Source organism: Mesocricetus auratus, unplaced genomic scaffold (assembly GCF_017639785.1).
Source record: "Mesocricetus auratus isolate SY011 unplaced genomic scaffold, BCM_Maur_2.0 Super-Scaffold_100011, whole genome shotgun sequence".
In the NCBI taxonomy this organism is placed as follows: domain Eukaryota; kingdom Metazoa; phylum Chordata; class Mammalia; order Rodentia; family Cricetidae; genus Mesocricetus; species Mesocricetus auratus.
In genome coordinates this window covers 44,114,036-44,135,994 of record NW_024429195.1, presented here as the reverse complement: position 1 = coordinate 44,135,994, position 21,959 = coordinate 44,114,036, and the positions used below count along the sequence as shown (strand labels likewise).

The following is a 21,959-nucleotide window of genomic DNA, read 5'->3' as shown; positions in this document are numbered from 1 at the left end:
ACATACACACACGCACGCACACACGCGCACGCACACACACACACATGACGTGGCAAAGGAACACACATGTACAGAGTAAATAAATAAATGCAATTTTAAAGTTTTTAATGAAATTGGAAATATGGCTGAGTAGTTAAGACCATTGACTGGTTTTGCAGAGGACCAGATTTGGTTCCAGAACCACACAGTAGCTCACATCTGCCTGTAACTCCCGTTTCCAGGGAATCTGATGCCCTCTGCTGGCCTCCATGTGCTTCTTCACAGACATGGTGCACACAAAAACTTAGGCAGGCACACACACATACACAAACTTCTTTGAAAATAAGTCTTTAAAAATTAAATTTAAAAATAAAATAAACATGAGAAAATTAATTTTTTAAAATTTAAACATAATTTTTCTGCCTCCCTCCCTCCTCCTCTTAAAATAATTTTTTTTTTTTGGTTTTTATGAGACAGGGTTGCTCTGTATTGTTTTGGAGGCTGTCGGTCCAGCCTGGTCTCGAACTCACAGAGATCCGCCTCTCTCTGCCTCCCGAGTGCTGGGATTAAAGGCGTGCACCACCACCGCCCGGCTTAAAAATAATTTTTAAATTAAAAATAAATTAACAAAAATTTTAAAGTATGATTTTCAAGTGACACAATACTGCCGTGTTATCAGACTGCCCATCTAGTCCGTAAGTGTAAGAAGACACGTCTTGACACGGTAAGACTAACTGGCAGATTAACACATCAGTAGCAAATAGGCTTCCTTCTTTTTTTTAAAGCTATGCTTCTTCAAGTTCCTTCTAATTCACATTTTAGTATTCTTGGGTGTTCTGTTTGAGAGACTAAATATATAGGCTGTGGCCAGAGAGTGCATAAAGTAGAATTCTAAATGGAATGGAATTGAGAACACAGAAACATCTATGTTGTTTATAGCCAACTGGTTTTTTGTTTTGTTTTGTTTTTGGAAAAGAGGTCAAGAACATACATTGGAGAAAGGACATTTTCAGTAAATGGTACTGGTAAAATTAGATATCCATATGCAGAAAAATGAAACTAGACCCCCATGTCTCACCGAGTATGAAAACCAACTTTGATGAAAATGGATCAAAGACAGTGTTATGTGGCACACAGCTGTAATCCCAGCACGGGGAGCAGACACGGAAGAGTCATTGCAAACTGAAGGCCAGCATGGTCTGCTGGTTGTGCTAGCCAGAGCTTCATAGCAAGAAGCTGTCTTTTTAAAAAAGTAAAGGGAAGGCTGGGTGGTGGTGCACACCTTTAATCCCAGGACTCAGGAGGCAGAGGCAGAGGGATCTCTGTGAGTTCAAGGCCAGCGTGCTATACAGAGTGAGTTCCAGGGCATCCAGGGCTGTTACATAGAGAAACCCTGTCTCGAAAAGCTAGCAAACGGAAAAGCAGCTTGGTGGCATACAACAATGATTTCAGCACTTGAAACGCAGAAGCAGGAGAAATCTCCAATTCCAGAGCAAACAAAGTAAGACTTTGTATTTTAAAAAATACATACTTAAAATAAATGTCAATGCAAAATTAAACAAACACATAAAAAGAACTCTGAGCTATGTTTGCAACCACTACTCAAAAAACGAAGTTCTTTGTTGTTGTTGTCGTTGTTGTTGTTTTGTTTTCCAGACAATGTCTCCCAACTTGCTCCTCAGAAAGAGCAGTGCTGCAGGACTCCAAGAACTACAATTCCCGGCAGGCCCTGCGGCGGCGCGCCACTACTTGGATGCGTGCGCAGCCGCGGAGCCCTGAGCTGTTCCCGCCAATTCTCGTGTCTGTCTAGTTCCTGACTTCATGGAGGCTTTTGATCCTGCCGAGCTGCCGGAGCTACTCAAGCTGTATTACCGACGGCTCTTTCCCTACGCCCCGTACTATCGCTGGCTCAACTATGGCGGAGGTGATGGAGGCTGGAGCGCGAGGGGGAGTGGGGCTGGGAGCGGTGTGCGAGGAGGTTCTGGGAGGGATATCCTCACGAGTGTGTCAGATGTGTCTGTCGGGTGCCCTCCTGCACCGTCTCCATCCCGCCCCACCACCTCTGAGGTACGGAAAGACAGGTGGCCCTAACGGTCCTGCAGACACCCTGTTAAAAAAGAAAACAGAACGGGGCCAGCAACAAGCGGGTTTCTAGGTGTTAGCATGGAGGCGTGGAGGTGTGACCCGCAGCCCGGTGCTGGGAAGGAGGAAGACGCTTTCCCGGCTGGGGCCAAGGGCCCGCCGATGACAGGCATTGCGTCTTTTCAAATATTTACACCTCCATTGTTCCCTAGCAGATGCGGAGTAGTACGCCCCTTCAAACTACAGGCTAAGTAGAACAGTGTGAGCACAATGGCACTCGGGAAAAATATCCTAGAGGGCCTGGTGACTCACGCCTGTAATCCTTACCTTTGGGAGGCTGAGGCAGGTGAATTTTCATGAGTTCAAGGCCAAGCTGGGCTACATAGTAAATTCTAGGGCAAGCTAGTCTATATAGTAAGACATCCTATACACGTGTGTGTGTGTGTGTGTGTGTGTGTGTGTGTGTGTGTGTGAGAGTATGTATGTGTGTGTATATATATGTGTGTGTGTGTATATAGTCCTGTTAGTTGAGGTTATGTAATACCCTAAACTGAATACCAAATTGAAATTATTTTGCAGTGACAAAGAATTACTTTCAACACCGTGAATTTTCATTCACATTGAAAGATGATATTTACATTCGCTACCAGTCCTTCAGCAACCAGAGTGAGCTGGAAAAGGAGATGCAGAAAATGAATCCATACAAGATTGATATTGGTGCTGTATATTCTCACAGAGTAAGGAATCTTTTTTGTGTGTTTTGCTTCTTAGGCCAGAGTGGGTTAGTACCCCCGAGTTTTGAAGGCATTGTTTTAGGGTTTGCTATAGTTGATGAAACACACTGGTTTTGCCTGGCATTGCTGGACTCTTGGGTTCCATAAACCAAGCATGTTGGTGAATTACCTGTAACCCAGTGGAAAGGAAGAGGAGGATCAGATGTCTAAGCCCATCTTAGCTGCATAGGAATTGGAAACCAGTTTGAAATACATGAGACCATGTCTTTAAAATGGAAAAAAATTCTTGCTGGGGTGGCAACATACTCCTTTAATTCCAGAGACAGGCAGATCTCTGAGTTTGAAACCAGCCTCATATACAGAGTTAGTACCAGGACAGTCAGGGCTGCAGGAGAGACCCTGTCTCTTAAAACAAACAAAAAAACCTTTGATTTGATTGGCTAAAAGAGAAAAATAAGATAAGTCTCAGTAAGCCTGAGATTGAGGAGATACCGCAGTTGTTGAAGTGTTTGGGGACCTGACTTGAGAATCCCTTAGTACCGGTGTCCCGAGGCAGAGACAGGTGGACCCCTGGAGTTTGCCAAACTGGCAGAATCAGGGAGCTCCAGGTTCAGGAAGAGACCTGATCTAAGGTTGAGAAAAATACCTGATTTCAACCTCTGACATATACACATGCATCTGCACACACAAAACAGTAAGTATAGAAGTTTTTTATTAAGTTTCTCAGAAAGGAGCTGGCATGTAGATGAGTTGCATGTGTTCTGGGAGACCCTATAATAGATCCGTGTTGCACTAGGGGTGGGAGGCTAATGTTATTCTCTCTCTAATGCATGAGACCTGGGAGCTCTTAGGATTTTCTGGTAACCTTTCTTTCCCGGGTTCTGAAATCATACAATTTGCACCTTGGTCTTTTAGATACTGAATGGACCCTTACCATACTCATGGTCTTCAATTGTGGGAGGAGCTATACTTTTTCTAAACACCCCATCCTTTCTCTTTGAAATGTCTTATTTCTGGGGATTTCAATGATAGTTTATTAAACTCTATTTTACACTCAACCCCACTCCCCCCATTCATAATCTTCCTGGTTCTGCCTCCTGAGTTGCTGGAATTTACCAAAGCACCCAGCTACAGATGTGATGCTTTTACTGCAAAGTAATCTGGCCAAGCCATATTCTTAGGGACTCTGAGCTAAGTTTCTCTAGGGGGTCTTTGTCAGAATAATATGTCCACTAGCATAGCTACTTTTGTTTAGTCACTGAGCCCAACACAGCTTCTTCAGGTTGTCAGTGGAAAGCAACAGACTAAGGAGAGAGGGTTGGGTTTCTGGCTAAGGAGATAGCTCAACAGGCTTTGGACCTGAGTTCAAACTTCCAGCATTCACATAAAAGCTGGTTGTGGTTTTTGTTTTTTAAGATTTGATTGTGAGCCACCATGTGGTTGCTGGGAATTGAACTCATGACCTCTGGAAGAGCTGCCGGTGCTCTTAACCTCTGAGCCATCTCTCCAGCCCAATGCTGATTGTGTCTACACTTACGCCTATAACCTCAGTACTGTGAGAGGCAGAGGCAGGAGGATCACTGGAGCTTGCTGGCAACTAGCCAAACTCCAAGTTCTTTGAGAGACCCTGTTTCCAGGGAATGAACTGGAGAAGTAATCCAATAGGATACCTAACATCCTGCACTCATGCACGGGTAAACCACACACACACACACGCGCATGTACATGTTCTCTCTCTCACACACACTCATACATAGACATAAAAATAGATACAGTTTTTAAAAAGGGCTGAACCTCAGTGTTTCATACAAAAATACCTGGTTAATCTCTCTATAATATATCTTTCTTCAACTGTGCCTTTTGTCCCCCAAGTCCAAAGACCCTCTTATATTTTCTTTTTTTTGGTTTTTCGAGACAGGGTTTCTCTGTATTGTTTTGGAGGCTGTCTTGGAACTCACTCTGTAAACCAGGCTGGCCTCGAACTCACAGAGATCCACCTGCCTCTGCCTCCCGAGTGCTGGGATTAAAGGCGTGCGCCACCAACGCCCGGCCCCCTCTTATATTTTCTAAGTAATAGTTCAGGTATCTTCTGTAGGGTTATATAAGAATCTGGAGCGCTGGGTGTGGCAAGGACTGGGAGTTTGCCTACCATGGAAACTCTGGGCTCCAGGACTACATAATCTGAGTGTGGCAGCACATCTTATCATTCCAGCACTCGGGTGGCAGCAGGATTAGCAATCCAACATTGCCCTTGGTCACATAAGGAGTTCAAGATCAGCCTGGGCTGCATGAGACCCTGTCTCAAAACAACAACAAAGGCTCATTTGAGGAGATATTTTTAATCTGTTGAAGGGATCTAAAATAAGTATATATTTATTATTTGTCTATATAGTAACAAGGAAAGATTTGTGAAACACCCTGTAATAAGGGATTATTTATATAGACATTTCTTTATTAGAAACCTAAAATAGCTTTATGATTTGTCATACAATATATATCTCTAGAGAATTCATTAAACCTATTCTAAGTAGATTAAAAAAATAAAACTCATTAATTCAGGTTGTGTGAGAGCCAAAGTAGTGACTCAAAGCGCCATGGACGTTGTAGTATTATGCAATTTCTTTGACTCATTTTTCTGTGCGAGTAGACATGGGCAGTTCTTTCAGAAACTGAGGGGCATTTTGTATCTGTAGCCCAGTCAGCACAGTACAGTGAAGCTGGGAGCTTTCCAGGCTCAGGAGAAAGAACTGGTCTTTGACATCGACATGACAGACTACGATGATGTGAGGAGATGCTGCAGGTAAGCCCCTTCTGTTGGAGTGGGGTGATGTTACTGACAGCAAGTAATGGTGACTGTGTTCCAGTTCTGCAGACATATGTTCTAAGTGCTGGACTCTCATGACGATGGCCATACGCATCATAGACCGGGCATTGAAGGGTACGTGTCCGGCAGGGTCTGCTTTCCACAGTCTCTGTATTTCATTAGCAGATCTCATACGTTTCTAGTATTTTCCCCTGAAACATAAGAGAAAAGGAAAAGAGAAAAATTTATAGTGAGAACATTAATACAGCTGTCGCACAAACCAGTATCTCCCCCAGTCAGTACAGTCCGCAGTAGCACACTCTGTGTGCTAGGTACTAGTCTCTGTAAGAAAAATGGAAAAAAAAGAAGAATATTACCCAGGCTGGTTTTAAACTTGCTATAGTACCAAGGATGACTTGAACTCCTGATCCTCCTGCCCCCACTCCCCCACTCAATTACAGTACCTCTGAACTGATTCCTGTGTGGTTTGGCCCACCGCTGCTTCTAATTCTATCTCTAAGGGATCCAATGCCATCTTCTGGTTTTGGATGCGCCAACACATATGTGGTAAATGTACACACATATGCACATAAATATTATTGAAAATAAGTCAAAAGAAATTCTTGTCAGAAAAATGAAGATGGGTTAAAAAAAAAAGATCTCAGGGCACAGCAAGCTACATGTAAGTCAGTGTGATTAAAATGAGAAAGCTCTTGCTGTGTCTTAGTTAGGGTTCCCATTGCTGTGAAGAGACACTGACCGCAGGCAGCCACTCTATAAAGGAACACATTGAATTGGGGTTTGACCCATTGGCATCATGGTGGGGTGCATGGTAGCGTGCAGGCAGAGGGTGCTGGAGCTGAGAGTCCTACATCTTGCAGGCAACAGGAAGTGATCCATCTCTTTCAAACCACCACACTGTGTGAACGTGAGCACCAGAGCTTGGATTTCCAGCACCTGTGTAAAAGCCAAGCATGGTAGCGCCTACCTGTAACCACGGCATGGGCAGGTAGAAATAAGAGGGCTTGTTTAGCTTGTCTAGCTGAATCAGTGATCTTCAGATTCAGCGAGAGGCCTCAAAAATAAGGTGGACAGCAACAGAGGGATACATCCAATGTCAGTCTCTGAATTCCCATATGTATGTACAGGCATGCACACCCATATGTCATAAAGACACACATTTAAGAATAAGAGAAAGCTGAGTCTGGTGGTGCACATCAATAATTTGGGGGATAGAGGTAGGAGGATCAGGAGTTCAAAGTCATCCTTGGCAATATAAGCAAGTTTAAAACCAGCCTGGGTTACATAAGACCTTGTCTCTAAATATAGCCTACTCTGGGGTTGGGGATAGGGGCTGGGGGCGGGGGACGAGAGTACTTGGGGAAAACATGAGAGGTTAGTAAGCAAGATGTCGGTTGTAAAACTCTTAAGACCTGTTGTTTCTGCCCCTCTTCAGAGGACTTTGGATTTAAGCACCGCCTCTGGGTGTACTCAGGAAGGAGAGGTGTTCATTGTTGGGTCTGTGATGAATCTGTTAGAAAATTGTCCTCTGCTGTGCGTTCTGGGATAGTGGAGTACTTGAGTCTTGTAAAGGTAAGCTTGTCTCGTTAACAGTTTCCATGTCTTTCTCTAGTAGATACTGCCAAGCCTGGAACTTGCAGTGACACAGAAAATGTTTTATAGCAATGATGGTTTAAAGTTATGGTAACTACTTTTTGAAAGATACTACATGCGTGCATGCACACAAGCGCAAACACACATTGAGCACACGGGCAAACGTGCATGTGTGCACACGACTCAGGTAACACTACAGGAGAGAAGATGGAAAGGATGAACCAGACAGAGGCTGGAGGTAAAGTCAGTGAGTCAGACACATGAAAGACCTGAAAATGAGAAGGCCTGTTGGAAGAAGTATTTCAGTAGAGGTGAGGGGGTTGAAAATAGCTAACATGCTGGGTGTTGGTGGTACATGCCTTTAATCCCAGCACTTGGGAGGCAGAGGCAGGCAGATCTTCCTGAGTTCAAGTCCAGCCTGGTCTACAGAGTGAGTTCCAGGACAGCCTCCAAAACAATACATGGAAACTCTGTCTCGGAAAAAAAAGAAAGAAAGAAAATAAGTAACATTCATCATATAGATATGTAAACTCAAACAATAGATAAATTATTTATATTTTTAAAATATACATGGCATTTCACACCGATAGTTTTAGCACCCAGAGACTGAAGCATGTTGTAAGCTCTAGGCCGGCCTGGGCTGGACAGTCAGATGCTGCCTCCAACAACAAAAATCATGCTAAATATTTTGCTGCTAAATATTTTCCTTCGTAGCAAAAGGAAAATTAATTTGCTTCTCTTGTGAATTTTGTCAAATGAAGTTAGCAGAAAGTTGGAGTACTGAGACTGGGCTGAAGAGATGGCTCGGGGGTGAAAGCACTTCCTACCCTCGCAGAGGGCCCTGACTGGGTTCCCAGCACCCATATGGTAACTCACAGCCACCCGGGATCTGACTCCAGCTACCGGCCTCTACAGCGATAACACTCTCGTGGTATATACCATATACTCAGGAACACACACACAAAAATTAAATATTTTTTAATAAAGAGATAGCATCCAAGCTTCCATACTTTCAAATTTAGCCACCATCTCTGGTTTTTACATAGCTTTAAATAACATAATAGAATGTCTTAAAGATGTTTTTAGGTAATTTTATTTGTGCTTTATAATATACATAAATAAAGGTCTTTTTTTGGTGGCTTATTTTTCAGGGTGGTCAAGATGTTAAAAAGAAAGTTCATCTAAGTGAAAAACTTCACCCTTTTGTCAGGTGTGTTGGGAAAGACTCCCTGAGGTTCTCTGGCTTGCTATGTGTGATTGTAAAGTCTCCTGCTGTCAGTTTTCATCTCTGAGGAGCGCTTTTAGTAGCCGTTGCTCTTATTGGCCTCCTGTTTTATGGTACCCTATTCCAGTGTGTTTTTCTTTGGTTCTTAGTAACCCTTCAGGACTTGATGAGAGGCGTGACAGTATCTCTGTTGAAAGATAAGAGGAGCAGGCTCTAGAGAATTATATGACCTGCTTAGCATCACACAAGTAATTATTAACATCTCACATGAAGGCCCTGTCTGCCTACTGCTAAAATCCATGCTTCCTCTACCCCTGCTTTGCCTTGGCCTTGATTAAATGACTGAGCAGCACTTCCTCGTGTGAGTGATGTGGAGGGCTGGGTCTGCTCTGCTTGACTCTAGAGTTGGGGCAAAGACAAATGAAACAAGACGTGAAGAATATTTGCAACCCCCAAGTGTTATGACTTGTTACCATGTTTTATTTTCTTTTGTCTTCAGAGGGTCTCTGTCACCCTGGCTGACATGGAACTCACTCTGTAGACCAGGCTGGCCTCTGTAGAGATCCCCCTGCCTCTGCCTCCCCAGTGCTGGGATTAAAGGTGTGTGCCACCATGTTAGGCAGCTGTTGTGATTTTAAAGCAAGATCCTAGATCCTACATGTAAAACTGATATTTTGTTCTAAGTTGGTCTTTATACCAGTTTTGCATGTTCTGTGATGTTAGTAGCATTATAGATTGTAGGATTTAAGATGTAATCATTTAAGCGTGGCAGCATACACTTTTAATCCCAGCACCAGGAGGCAGAGGCGGTTGATCTCTACAGAGGCCTGCCAGGTTTCCAGAGGAGTTTCAGGTGATCCAGAATTATACAGTGAAAGGCTGTCTCAAAATAAAATAAAAATATTTAAAAGAGGCCAGGCATTGGTGGCATATGCCTTTAATCCCAGCATTCGGGAGGCAGAGGCAGGTGGATCTCTGTGAGTTTGAGGCCAGCCTGGTCTACAAAGTGAGTTCCAGGGCAGGCTTCAAAGCTACAGAGAGAAACCCTGTCTCGGAAAAGGAAGAAAAAAAAATTTGAAAGGAACAAACCTTTCCCTGGTACCTACAATCCTGTGATAGGTACATGATAGGTTATTTCCCTTTAAGTGTCTAGTATTAACTCAATTAACAAAAGGGCCTCATTCCATTTAGCTCTTCTGGGAATTTGGGAAGAGTAAGCAATGACCTCACCCAGTAGGAGAGTGCCTGTGCATCCCATGTGTTGCTAATACTGTTGGGACTTGGTTGTTACTGTTATTCCTACAGGAAATCTATAAACATAATTAGAAAATACTTCGAAGACTATGCCTTAATTGGCCAAGATATTCTTGAAAATAAAGAAAACTGGGATAAGATTTTAGCCCTTGTTCCTGAGAATATCCTTTCCTGTGGCCACTGTGTGAGCAAAGCGTGTCAGTCTGTGACATAGATATGTACTACCTGCTCAGTCTCATATGTCCCTACGAGTTTAATCTTTTGTTTCCTGCATGTCTACATGTCTACATTTTTATTTCATTGGGCTACAGTAAGAAATGGGACCACTTTGTAAGATAGTTTTCTCATGTTATAAGTTGTTCCTAGAACTAATGGTTAAAGAATGGGGAGTCTACTGGGAGATAGTGCACACCTTTAAACCCAGCACTCGGGAGGCAGAGGCAGGCGGATCTCTGTGAGTTCGAGACCAGTCTGGTCTAAAAGAGCTAGTTTCAGGACAGCCTCCAAAGCCACAGTGAAACCCTGTCTGGAAAAACAAAAAACAAACAAACAAAAAAAAATGTAGAGTCATTTAGTCTGGATATGTACAAGACCTGGGAAAAGTTCATTATAATACCTTATAATTATTTTTGCATTCTTTCGTTCATTTCACTACTATATTTTTATAAGGGATTTTTTTGGTTTTTAGTTTTTGAGACCGGGTTTCTCTGTATAACAGCTCTGGCTGTCCTGGAACTCTTTTTGTAGAGCAGGCAGGCCTCTGCCTTCCGAGTGCTGGGATTAAATGCATGTGGCACCATTGCCTGACTATAAGGGAAGTTTTTAATGCCTAGCATTTATGTTTTGGAATCACTAATAGTTTCTAAGTGTGAAGCTTCAACATCCTTGTGATAACACATATTGCACACTTAACTTACTGAGGTACCCAGATCCGTGTGTTCCTTAACGCTGCATCACCCATTCACGATGAGCTTCAGAGGGGCTTCCAAAGGCTTCACAGTTCATCTCAACGCTGGGAGTATCTGAGGAAAGTGATCAGCACACCCCAGGTATTGAAATCTGTGTTTACCAATATCATAGTACAATCATGATTAAGTTGTGATTGTTTCTGCTTAGTCATTTAAAGATGGATGAAGGTCTTTCTTTTTGACCATCTTTGAAGAAGTACTCAGAAGTCCCTTCTGGTCCTCATGGTGGCCTTACATCATCTGCTTTCAGAATATGAAGAATGACAAATGTGGTCCCTGGCTGGAGTGGGAGATCATGGTTCAGTACTGTTTTCCACGCCTGGATATCAACGTGAGCAAAGGAATCAATCACTTACTGAAGAGCCCTTTTAGCGTTCATCCTAAGACAGGTACAATTCGAGGAAAGCTAAACGGTTTTCCTTTTGTTTTGAGGCAGGGTCTCACTAGGTAGACCTGGCTAGCCCAGAACTCAGTCTGTAGACCAGGTTTCCCTCAGAGATCTGCCTGCCTCTGCCTCTGAGTACTGAGATTAAAGGTATGCTCCATCATGCCTGGCTCGTTGTTTTTGGTGTTAGCAAGGATGCCATTAGTTGTGGATAGATTTAGATATCTGTGAAGTTAAGGTTGAAGAAGCGACTTGTTGGCTAGTATCTACATACTTTGACCTTGCCCGTTAAGTGGCTACCAGGTGAATTGCTATTATATAAAGGTTTCAGTGTTGGGAGATGTGAGTCTCAGTTTGTAAGGTCCCTGCCTGGCATGCACAAGAGCCCTGGGTTCCATCCCCAGCAACCACAGGCCTGTAATCCCACTAATCAGGAGGTGGACACAGGAGAGTCAGAAGTTTGAAGTCATCATCGTCAGCAACATGGAGTTTGAGGCTAGACTAGGCAATACAAGAGCCTTGTCTCAAAAAAGACAGAGAAAAGAGGAAAAAACAAACATTCAGAGAAACAAACTGAAACCAAGTATAAAGTTATTACACACCTGTAATTCCAGCACACAGGATGTAGAATCGAGAGGGAAGCCAGAGGGTCAGAGCATCTTCGGCTACATATCGAGTCCCAGGCTAGCCCAGGTACTCCACTATGGGACCCTATTTCAAAAGAAATCATTATCCCACAGAATCTGCTGACCCGAGCTAGTGAGAGGTCACTGACTCAGGTCTGACAAATGTGGAACCTTCGTAAGACTGAACTAGACTCCCTTAATATAGGTGACGGGTGCAACTGGGACAATACATGAGGCCACTGGCAGTGGGTCCAAGGCCTAACTCTAATGCACAAAATGACATAGTGGAGCCCATCCTATATGGAGAGATACCTTGCCCAGCCTAGACACAGGGGTGTGGGGTGGAGAGGTACCTTGGTCCTGCCTCAACTAGATGATGGGACAGACTTAGTAGACTTCTAGGGAAGGCCTTACCCCCTCCGTAGAGCAAATGGGAGAAGGGGGGATGGGGGGAACAGGAAGAGAGGAGGGAGGGGGAACTGGGATTGCAATGTAAAAAATTAAGAAAAAAAGAAAGAAATCATTGTATCCTCAGTGATGAATTGTATATATTTTCCCAGGTGTAGATTGTTTTGTTTTGCTTTTTCAAGACTTGGTTTCTCTCTGTAGTTCTGGCTATCCTGGAACTCACTCTCTAGAACAGACTGGCCTGGAAGTAGATGTAGATTTATAAGATAATGTCATTGAAGATCATGTGTCACTGAGCAACAGAAATGCCTTTAGAGAAATATAATTTACTTTATTATTGTGCACACATCGCAGAATACTTTCATACAATATGCTGCTTGTTGCTGGACAGTATCTTATAATATCGCCATCATGTACAGCCCATCAGTTAACCAGAATATATCAGTTAACCAGAATATCATTCTGGACATATGATTGTGCACAAAATGCTCAGTAAAGATGTCAGGTATGGAACTGGTGTGGTAGCTCAGCAGGCAAGAGGCACTTGCTACCACATTTGATGACCTAGATTCGATTTCCTGGACTTACATGGCTGAAGAAAAAAACCAACTTCTACATTTGTCCTCTGACTTACACACACACACACACACACACACACACACACACACACACAAATAAATGTTTTTTTAAAAAAGTTTCTGGTGACACTGGAGAGATGGCTCAGGCTAAGAGCACTGGCTGCTCTTCCAGAGGTACTGGGTTCATTTCCCAGCAGCCACATGGTGACTCACAACCATCTGTAATGAGATCTGGCGCCCTCTTCTGGCCTTCAAACAGAACACTGTATACAAAATAAATGATTAAAAAATATTTTTTTGACGGGCTGGATAGATGATTCAGTGGTTAAGAACATGTACTGCTCTTCCAGAGGACCTGAGTTCAAATCATAACACCCATATAGGGCATCTCACTGTCTGTAACTGCAGCTGCAGGGGGGATTTGATGCCTCTGACTTCTGCATAGAACGCACACATATAATTAAAAATAATAGAAATAAGCTTAAGATGTCCCAAGTGGTCAAATGCTGGTGCATATGGTAGTCTGAGCATTTAGGGGATTCATAGGTTCAAGGCCAGCCTGGGTTACATAGTAGTGAGTTCAAGGACAGCTAGGGCTACATAGTGAGACCTTGTCTCCAAAAACCAAATTAAATAACCCTTATATTAGCAAAGCATTTGAAAAAAAATTGTGGCCAGGCAGTGGTGGCATATGCCTTTAATCCTAGCACTTGGGAGGCAGAGGCCAGCCTGATGTACAGATCGAGTTCCAGGACAGCCAAGACTACAGAGAAACCCTGTCTCAAAAAAAAAATAATAATATTGTGTGTGCATGTTCACGTGCATGCTAAATATTGAGCCTAGGATCTCATGTACAAGTCAAACATTCTACTGCTAAGCTATATCCCCAGCACTTTGTAAAAATTTAACCAAAAATAAATAATTCAGAGACACAACAGCCTTCAATCATGTGTTTGTAACTTCTGGTTCTTACAGGTCGCATTTCTGTGCCAATTGATTTTCAGAAAGTGGATCAGTTTAACCCATTTACTGTTCCAACCATAAGGTACGTTCCAGATCACTGATCATTCCTCATTTGTGACTATTCGTGTATTTTAAATAGATTATCCTAGATCCCTGGAAGGACAGGTAGCTTCACAGAGTGACATATGTGATGATGGAGGTGTTTAGTACTAGGGATTATACAGTGACACTTTAGGGGAGCCATGCATGTCCTTAGTTGTTTTGTGGGAAAAGGCACCTTAAGGTCAAATAAGCTCAGTAGTGAGAGTACTGGACCCAAAACACAGCATCAAGAATAACAAATCTGATCGGGTGGTGGTGACTTTTTAATCCCACCCAGCACTTGGATCTCTGTGAGTTTGAGACCAGCCTGGTCTATAAAAGCTAGTTCCAGGACAGCCTGCAAAGTCACAGAGAAACACTGTCTCGTAAAACCAAAAAACAAAGCAAAACAAACAAAAAAAAGAATAACAAGTTTGGGAAATGCCAATCCAAGCATATTAGAAGTTTCAGTAGGGGCTTGGGAAGATGGCTTCTCAGGGGAAGCACAAGTGTTAAGGCCGGAGTTGAAATCCCTAGACCCAACTCAGAGCCAGGCACAGTAGCATGCACCTGTGATCTCAGTGTGTTTGTGGTGAGATGGGAGTAAGAGACAGGAAAATATCCCCAGAAGCTCACAGGCCAGTTAGCCCAAAACACACAGCAAAAAACAGCAAACAAAACCCATCTCAAGAAAGGGCCAGGGGTGAGGGTCCACACGCAAGCTTGTACTTTGTATGTATACTGTAGCTCGCCTACATGTATTCAGACACGAAAGTTTCAGCCTCGAGATGTACAGGGATGTAGCTCAGGGACAGCACTTGCCAGGCATACAGCATATGCAAGGCCCTGGTTAGATCCCCAGCACCGGCATGAAAAAGAATCTTGCCAGGCAGGCATAGTAGCGCATGCGGATGTGGATCCAAAGGCAGAAGGATCACGGTGTAGGTCCGGGAGTGTGAGTGTGGTTAGTGTGTAATAGCAGGTGTTGTGGTATACATCTGTAACCTCAGTCCTCAGGGAGTGGAGGTAAAACAAGGGAATTCAAGGTCATCCTTGACTATATAACAGTTTGAGGTCACCCTGGAGTACATAAAACCTTTTCTCAAAATTAAAAAAATAAAAACAAGTCACCCTGTCTCAAAACACCCAGGGCTTGCTGAGTATTGCAGCACTTGCCCTGAGTTTAGTCTGCATTACTGCAAACACTGCTGCATTCCCAGTGCTTACTATAATAATGTGCTTGAAGAACTCTAAGAAGAGATTGTACTGCCAGAAGTGAGTAATGCCAGGGCCTTTTACATGCGAAGACAGTCGATCCACCACTAAGCTACACCTCAGGCATGTGTTCTTTTGTTTGTTTGTTTGTTTGTGTTTTGGTTTTTCGAGACAGGGTTTCTCTGTGTTGTTTTGGAGGCTGTCCTGGAACTTGCTCTGTAGACCAGGCTGGCCTCGAACTCACAGAGATCCGCCTGCCTCTGCCTCCTGAGTGCTGGGATGAAAGGCGTGCGCCACCAACGCCCGGCCTTTTGTTTGTTTTTAAGATGTATTGTTATTATGTATACAGTGTTCTGTCTGCATGTAACCCTGCGGGCCAGAAGAGGGCACCAAATCTCATTACAGATGGTTGTGAACCACAATGTGGTTACTGGGAATTGAACTCAGGACCTGTGGAAGAACAGTCAGTGCTCTTAACCTCCGAACCATCTCTCCAGCCCCATGGCACATGTTCTTTTCACAGAATTTTTGAGCTTCATGTGCTAGTGTGTCAGTGAGTGATGTGAGTCTAGAAACCAACTTTAAAATTCCCTTATTTATTCTATTGCTTGTAGTGCCATCTGCCAAGAATTAGATGTGGTTTCCACTAACGACAAGGACAAACAGGAGCATGAGGCCGAATCTGAGAGCAAACACAGAGTCAGAGGTAAACTGATGCGTTGAAGCTTCACTCTAACAGAGCAGTCTGCATTCCTGTAACTAATTCTGAGAATGAGGCCACCCTGCGTCATTTGTCCTGAAGGCAGCTCAGTGATACACACTGTTAAAGAGCTGCCCTTCCTTGTGGAATGCTTTCTCTTTCCTGGTCAGGTATATTCCTAAGTACTTTGTTGTCTGGTTTTAGAGTTGTTTTGAATGGAGTATTTTTCCTAATTTCTTTCTCTGAGAATACAGTATTGGTTTATGTGAAGGCAGGTTTCATAGCCTGCAAGTTTCCTAGTGTATTCTATGGAGTCTTTAAAGAATTGTGTCATCTGCAAATATAGATAGCATGACTTCCTCCTTTCCTATTTTTATCCCTCCGAGGTCTGTCTTGTGTAACTGCTATAGCTAAGGCTTTGACAGTGTCCAGTAAAGGGCAGGGGAGGTGCTGGGAAATCTCAGGGTTAAGAGCACTGACTGCCCTTGCAGAGGGCCAGGTTCCATTTCCACCCCGTGTTACAACAGCTGTAACTTAGTCCCAGGACATCCGACGCTCTTCTCTGGCTCCCGTGGGCACTGCATGCATGTGGTGCACCGAAATACATTCAAACAAACACTCATACCCGTTAAATAAAGCAAACAAAATCTAAAAAGATAAAATAGAGAAAGGGGGAAGGGTGGTCATCCTTGTCTTGCCCTTGATTTTAGAGGAAATGCCCTTGGTCTGTCTCCATTTAAGATAATGTTGACTGTAGGTTTGTTCTGTATAACCTTTATCATTTTGAAGTATGTTCTAACTATTCCTAAAGTCTCCAGAACTTTTGTCATGAAGGCATGTTGAACTTTCTTAGACGCCTTTTCAGCATCAATAGAAATGCTTGTGTGGTGGTTTTTGTCTCAAATTTGTTTATGTGATATATTACATTTATTGATGTATACATGTTGAACCAACCTTGCCTCTCTGGCATGATGCCTGTGTATAATCTTCTTCTTCTTCTTTTTTTTTTTTTTTTGTTTGTTTGTTTGTTTTTTGAGACAGGGTTTCTCTGTGTTGTTTTGGAGGCTGTCCTGGAACTTGCTCTGTAGACCAGGCTGGCCTCGAACTCACAGAGATCCACCTGCCTCTGCCTCCCAAGTGCTGGGATGAAAGGCGTGCGCCACCAACGCCCGGCCGTGTATAATCTTCTTAATGTGTTCCTGGATTCAGTTTGCAAGTATTTTGTAGAGAATTTTTTACAGCTGTGCTCATCAAAACAAATTGGTCTGTAGTTTCTTTTTGTGTTGTGTCTTTTCCTGGTTTTGCTACCAGGATAATACTGGCTTTGTAGAATTAATTTGGTAGTGTTCCTTCATTTTCTGCTTGTTGAGCAAGTTTTTTAAAAACTGGTATGAGTTCTTCCTTTAAAGTTGGAGAGGTCAGGCATGGTGTCACATATGTTTAATTTCAGCACTTGGGAGGCAGAGGCAAGAGAGTCTCTGAGAGTTCTGGGCCAGCCTGGCCTACAAAAAGAGTTCCAGGACAGCCAGAGCTACATAGTGGGACCTTGTCTCAAAAAACAAAACAAAATAATTCAGCTAGCCTGCGTGCGTGTAACACGCTGTGGTTTGTTTTGTTTTTAAATCTGTTGGAATGATACCTTTAGTTCTCTAACTTAGGTCATTTGTATCTCCTCCTATTTCTTTTTACCAAGGTGACTAAGGGTTTGTCAATCTTACTTTTTCAAAATACCAGCTGTTTGTTTTAAAATATTCATGTTCTTTCTGCAAATGTGCTAGCTCTAATGTACATGCTTTATAATTTAGATTATAAGAAGACCAGTCTAGCGCCATATGTGAAAGTATTTGAACAGTTTCTTGAAAACCTGGATAAGTCCAGGAAAGGCGAACTTCTCAAGAAGAGCGGTAAGATGTGCTCCCCCTTGTATCTAGCAGGATAGTTTGAACAGTTTAAAGCTCCCAGCAAATGAGCAACTTTGTGTTTCTTGTCTTTGTAAAACAATCTTTGTCTAATCTAGTTAAATATTGATTTATTGTAGCTTTAATGGGTTTTTGTTGTTTTACATTTATTTACTTAGGAAGGTGTGTGTGTGTGTGTGTGTGTGTGTGTGTGTGTGTGTGTGTGTGTGTACGTGTGTGGAAGTTAGTTCTCTCCTTCCACCCATGTCGGTCCTGGGGACTGAACTCAGGTCTTCAGGCTTGGCAGCAAGCACCCTTGCCATCTTGCCAGCCAAGTCCTTTGGATTCCCATTCTGTACTGGATCAGCCTATAATGTGGGCTTCAACAAATGTAAAAACAAGTCTTTATATATGGTGTGAACTCAATAGAAGCATTAAACAAATCAGACTATCAAATAAATGGTTTTATTTCCTTTTACTAATTTTCATTTTTAAAAAACTGTATTTTTAGTCTCTAAATTTTGTTTTTCTATTTTGTTTTAGATTTACAAAAAGATTTCTGAAGAAAGCAACTCCCATCAAAGCAATGCCTTCCACCTTTAACTTTGAGCCAAACACTCAGAACCATTTAATAAATACAGTGGCGTAATCTGTGTGCCTTAATCCTTAAGGCAGAGTGTCCTGCTTTTGAGAAACAGTTTATGTTTAAGAGATTTCCTGGGGCTGGAGAGATGGCTCACAGGTTAAGAGCACTGACTGCTCTTCCAGAGGTTCTGAGTTCAATTCCCAGCAACCACATGGTGGCTCACAACCATCCATAATGAGATCTGGTGCCCTCTGCTGGCGTGCAGACATACATGGAGGCAAGATGTTGTATTCATAATAAATAAATCTTTAAAAAGAAAGATTTCCTGGGGTCAAAGACAGGGCTAAGGATTCTGAAAGAAACAATAAATCAAGGACTAAGTAAGCCACAGAACTTTGTAAAATGATAACCCTTAGGCTTCTGATACACTTCGTTCTATCAGTGACTGTGTATAGAGGTTCCAGTGAGCAGTGATATGCCAATGCTTTCATCTTAGCCCACTGGATGCCATCTCCATTTCCATAATTCTATGTAAATGATGGCCTTATCTTCAGTCATGTAAGCTAACAGTTGTGGCTCACACCTGTAATCCCAGCACCTAGAAGTCTGAGGCAGAACGATTGCTATGCCTTCAGGGCCAGCCTGGGCTACACCACAACCTATTTGTATTAATCAGGGTTCTCTGGAGGAGCAGATCTAATAGAATGAAAAAAAAGTGTGTATACACACATGCACACAAATATACACATATACATGGGGGGGGTATTGGTATCAGAATGCCTTACAGGCTGTGGTCCAGCTAGTCCAAAAGCAGCTGGCTACCAATGTGAAGTCCAATAGCTGTTCAGTTCATGTGGCTGGATGTTTCGCTGGTCTTCAGTATACTGGGGAATCCTGAAGAAGACTCTAATGCCAGCGAAGGAATGGACTTGCCAGCAAGAGCAAGAAGCTTCCTCCTTCCATTTCCTTTATGAGGCTGCCACCAGAAAGTGTGGCCCAGGGTCTTACCACTTACAAATATCCAGTTTTAGGGTGGTTTTTCCCACTTCAATGATTTAGTTAATTGCAAATGTAGTCAAGTTGACAGCCAGGAATAACCATCACACCACAGTTTGGTTTGTTTTATGGTTTTATCTATTTGTTGTTCTGAGTGACAGGGCCAACTCTAGACTAAGCTGGCCAGGACCTAGTGGCAGTCCAGTTGTGTCAACCTCCTAGATGCTGGTGTTGAAAGCCTCAGCCACCATGCCCAGTTTTTATTTTTTACTTATTAATGTTTTTAGTTAGCATATAAGATAGTGAGTTTCACAGTAACATTTTCCTTTTGTTCTTTTGTGACATTTCATACATACATTTCTACCCTTCCCCCCCCAAACAGCCCTCCTGTTGGCTTTCATGTCACCTATATTCATTTATCCTCATTTCTCCTTAAAAAAAGTTTTGTTTTTCAAGACACGTGTAGCTCTGTCTGTCCTAGAACTCACTCTGTAGACCAGGCTGGTCTCAAACTCACAGGGATTTACCAGCCTTTGCCTCCTGCCTAAAGGCCTGTGCCACTACTTCCCAGCAATTATGTTTAACTAACTAAACCAACCAAAATTCCCAAAGATAAGAGTTAGATGAACAAAATTTGATCCTAATAGAACATTCAAGTATTTTCAATTTTAGCTTCTTTTTCCCTCAAACTGGATTAGTTTACCACAGAGGCATTTTAAAAAGTAACCAATTTAGAGCCAGGTGTGGTGGCACAGGCTTTTAATCCCAGCACTCAGGAGGCAGAGGCAGAAGCAGGTGGATCTTTGTGAGGCCAGGGCTGTTACAAGAGAGACTTTGAGAAACCCTGTATAACCAACTTAATAACCAAAACAACAACAAAAAAACCTACAAGGGGTTAAGTGCCATTTATCCCATCACTCAAAAGGCAGACACCTCTGAATTTGAGGCAGCCTGGCCTATATATCAAGTTCCAGGCCAACTGTTAAGGAGTTACATTGTAGAAAAAAAAGATACATTGTGGTAGGACATGGTAGCCCATCCCAGCACTCCATCTTCCTGCCTCAGCTTCCCAAATAGATGTGGTCCCAGATGGATGGGTCATAGTGCCTGGTTTATCTACAGTTTTAATAGTAGTGAACACTGTCATGTGCTTATAATACCATCATCTTCCTAATAATACTATGAAGCAGTAACTAGTATCCCCATTTTACAGATGAAGGCAAAAATAGGGTAAGTAGTCCAAATGACCCAGAAGATTGCGAAACAATTTGGTGTGTGTGTGTGTGTGTGTGTGTGTGTGTGTGTGTGTGTGTGTGTGTGTGTGTGTTAGAGGGTTGGTCTTATGTAGCCCAGGCTGGCGTCAAACTCTATGTAGTCAAGGATGACTTTGAACTGAATCTCTTACCTCTACTTGCCAAGTGCTGGCATTACAAGCTTTCACCATCATTTCTGGTTTTATGAGCACTGAGCATCAAACCCAGGCCTTCGAGTGTACTTCAAAAGCATAACAACTGAGCTATATTCCCAGCCCCAATTCTGAGTCACGAAGTGTCTCCTATATGAAGGTGATTTCAGAGTTTCCCAGTCCTTGTAAAGTCTACTGCCCCAATTAATCCTGATTTACTCATCCTAACTCTCATGGATTACACTCAAATTCTCAAGACAGTTTATTTTTTTCTTCGTTTCTGTTTTATTAGTATGGGTATTTTGTCTGCGCACCACATGCATGCCCCCAAAGCCCAGAAGAGGGCTTTAAATTCCCCCCAGGAGTTGGAATTACAGACAAATGTTCTATAGGTGCTGGGAATTAAACCTCTGCACTGAAACAGCAGTAAGTGCTCTTAACTGCTAAATCATATCTCAGCCCAAACTTTTTTATTTACTTAGTTGAGTATGTGCTCTTGTACTTTGTGGCGCCTGTTCTCTCCCATCTTTCCATGGATTTCAAGAATGGAACTCGGGTAGCCAGACAGACACAGAAGTGCCCACACCAGCTGAACCGTCCAACCAGCCCAATCGTGTATAAAGTGCCTTTCGGAACACTGAAATTTCTCAACGCTTCCTATAAAATGCAGGCAATTAAATCAAGTGTTAAGTTAGCCTACGGTGCACAGCTGTAGATGCCCACCTTGAAGGGCTGCAACAAGTCTGAGACTAGCTTGGCCCTACAGAGAGCTTTAAAAACAAACCCTTCAGGGTCACATGTATTGAGTCCTTTTGTAGAAGGAAGAGATTGTGTAAATCAGTAGTTATTTCTTTAACAAAATAATGGCTTTACAGTATATTCTACTTTCAAAGAGTGTAAGATTTTGTTTTGAGACAGTTTCTTGCCATCTAGCCCAAGCTGGTTCTAAATGTGCTAGGTCAGAAGCAAGTACGTTTCTATGAGTTCGAGGTCAGCCTGGTCTACACAGTAAGACCTTGTGTCAAAAACACTTGGAATTAGCTTGGTAGCCCATGCCTTTAATTCCAGCACTCAGGAGGCAGAGGCAGGTGGCTCTCTAGGGGAGTTCAAAGCCAGCCAGGACCACATAAAGACACCCTGCCTCAAACAAAACAAAAACCCTCACACGCGATTCTGTGTTGCTGTCTTGCTGAGGAAGGCTTTGAACTTTTGACCCTGCCTCCACCTTCAAATGCTTATTTGCAGGCTTGCACAACCATTTCCGATTTTATGTGGTGCTGGGGATTGGCTTGCAGGCAAGTCAATCACTCTACCAACCAAGCTACATTCCTACGCAGACTATAACGGGTGAGTTTTAGAATAGATGAGAAGTGCCTAAAATATCAGGCGAAGAGAAGTGTGTATGCATCCCTGGCTGTCCTGGAGCTCACGCTGTAGACCAGGCTGGCCTCAAACTCAC

The 21,959-nt window shown here is 42.9% G+C and overlaps 1 protein-coding gene and 1 long non-coding RNA gene across 2 annotated transcripts; one reads left to right on the top strand and one right to left on the bottom strand.

Moving 5' to 3' along the window:
- The first annotated feature begins 1,748 nt into the window (after positions 1 to 1,748).
- On the top strand, positions 1,749 to 18,162 carry Prim1 (DNA primase subunit 1). The gene is made up of 13 exons (XM_040754721.1): positions 1,749 to 1,903; positions 2,641 to 2,798; positions 5,489 to 5,595; positions 5,660 to 5,733; positions 7,055 to 7,191; positions 8,364 to 8,422; positions 9,743 to 9,852; positions 10,649 to 10,740; positions 10,910 to 11,048; positions 13,632 to 13,701; positions 15,530 to 15,621; positions 17,421 to 17,519; positions 18,057 to 18,162. The coding sequence occupies exons 1-13, from the start codon at positions 1,801 to 1,803 to the stop codon at positions 18,074 to 18,076; spliced, it is 1,260 nt and encodes a 419-aa protein (XP_040610655.1). The 5' UTR covers positions 1,749 to 1,800; the 3' UTR covers positions 18,077 to 18,162.
- On the bottom strand, positions 5,220 to 12,085 carry LOC121143250. The gene is made up of 3 exons (XR_005880440.1): positions 11,647 to 12,085; positions 10,609 to 10,713; positions 5,220 to 5,810 (listed from the first exon to the last, which is right to left on the bottom strand). It is a non-coding gene; the product is annotated as an uncharacterized LOC121143250 (long non-coding RNA).
- Positions 18,163 to 21,959: the final 3,797 nt, after the last annotated feature.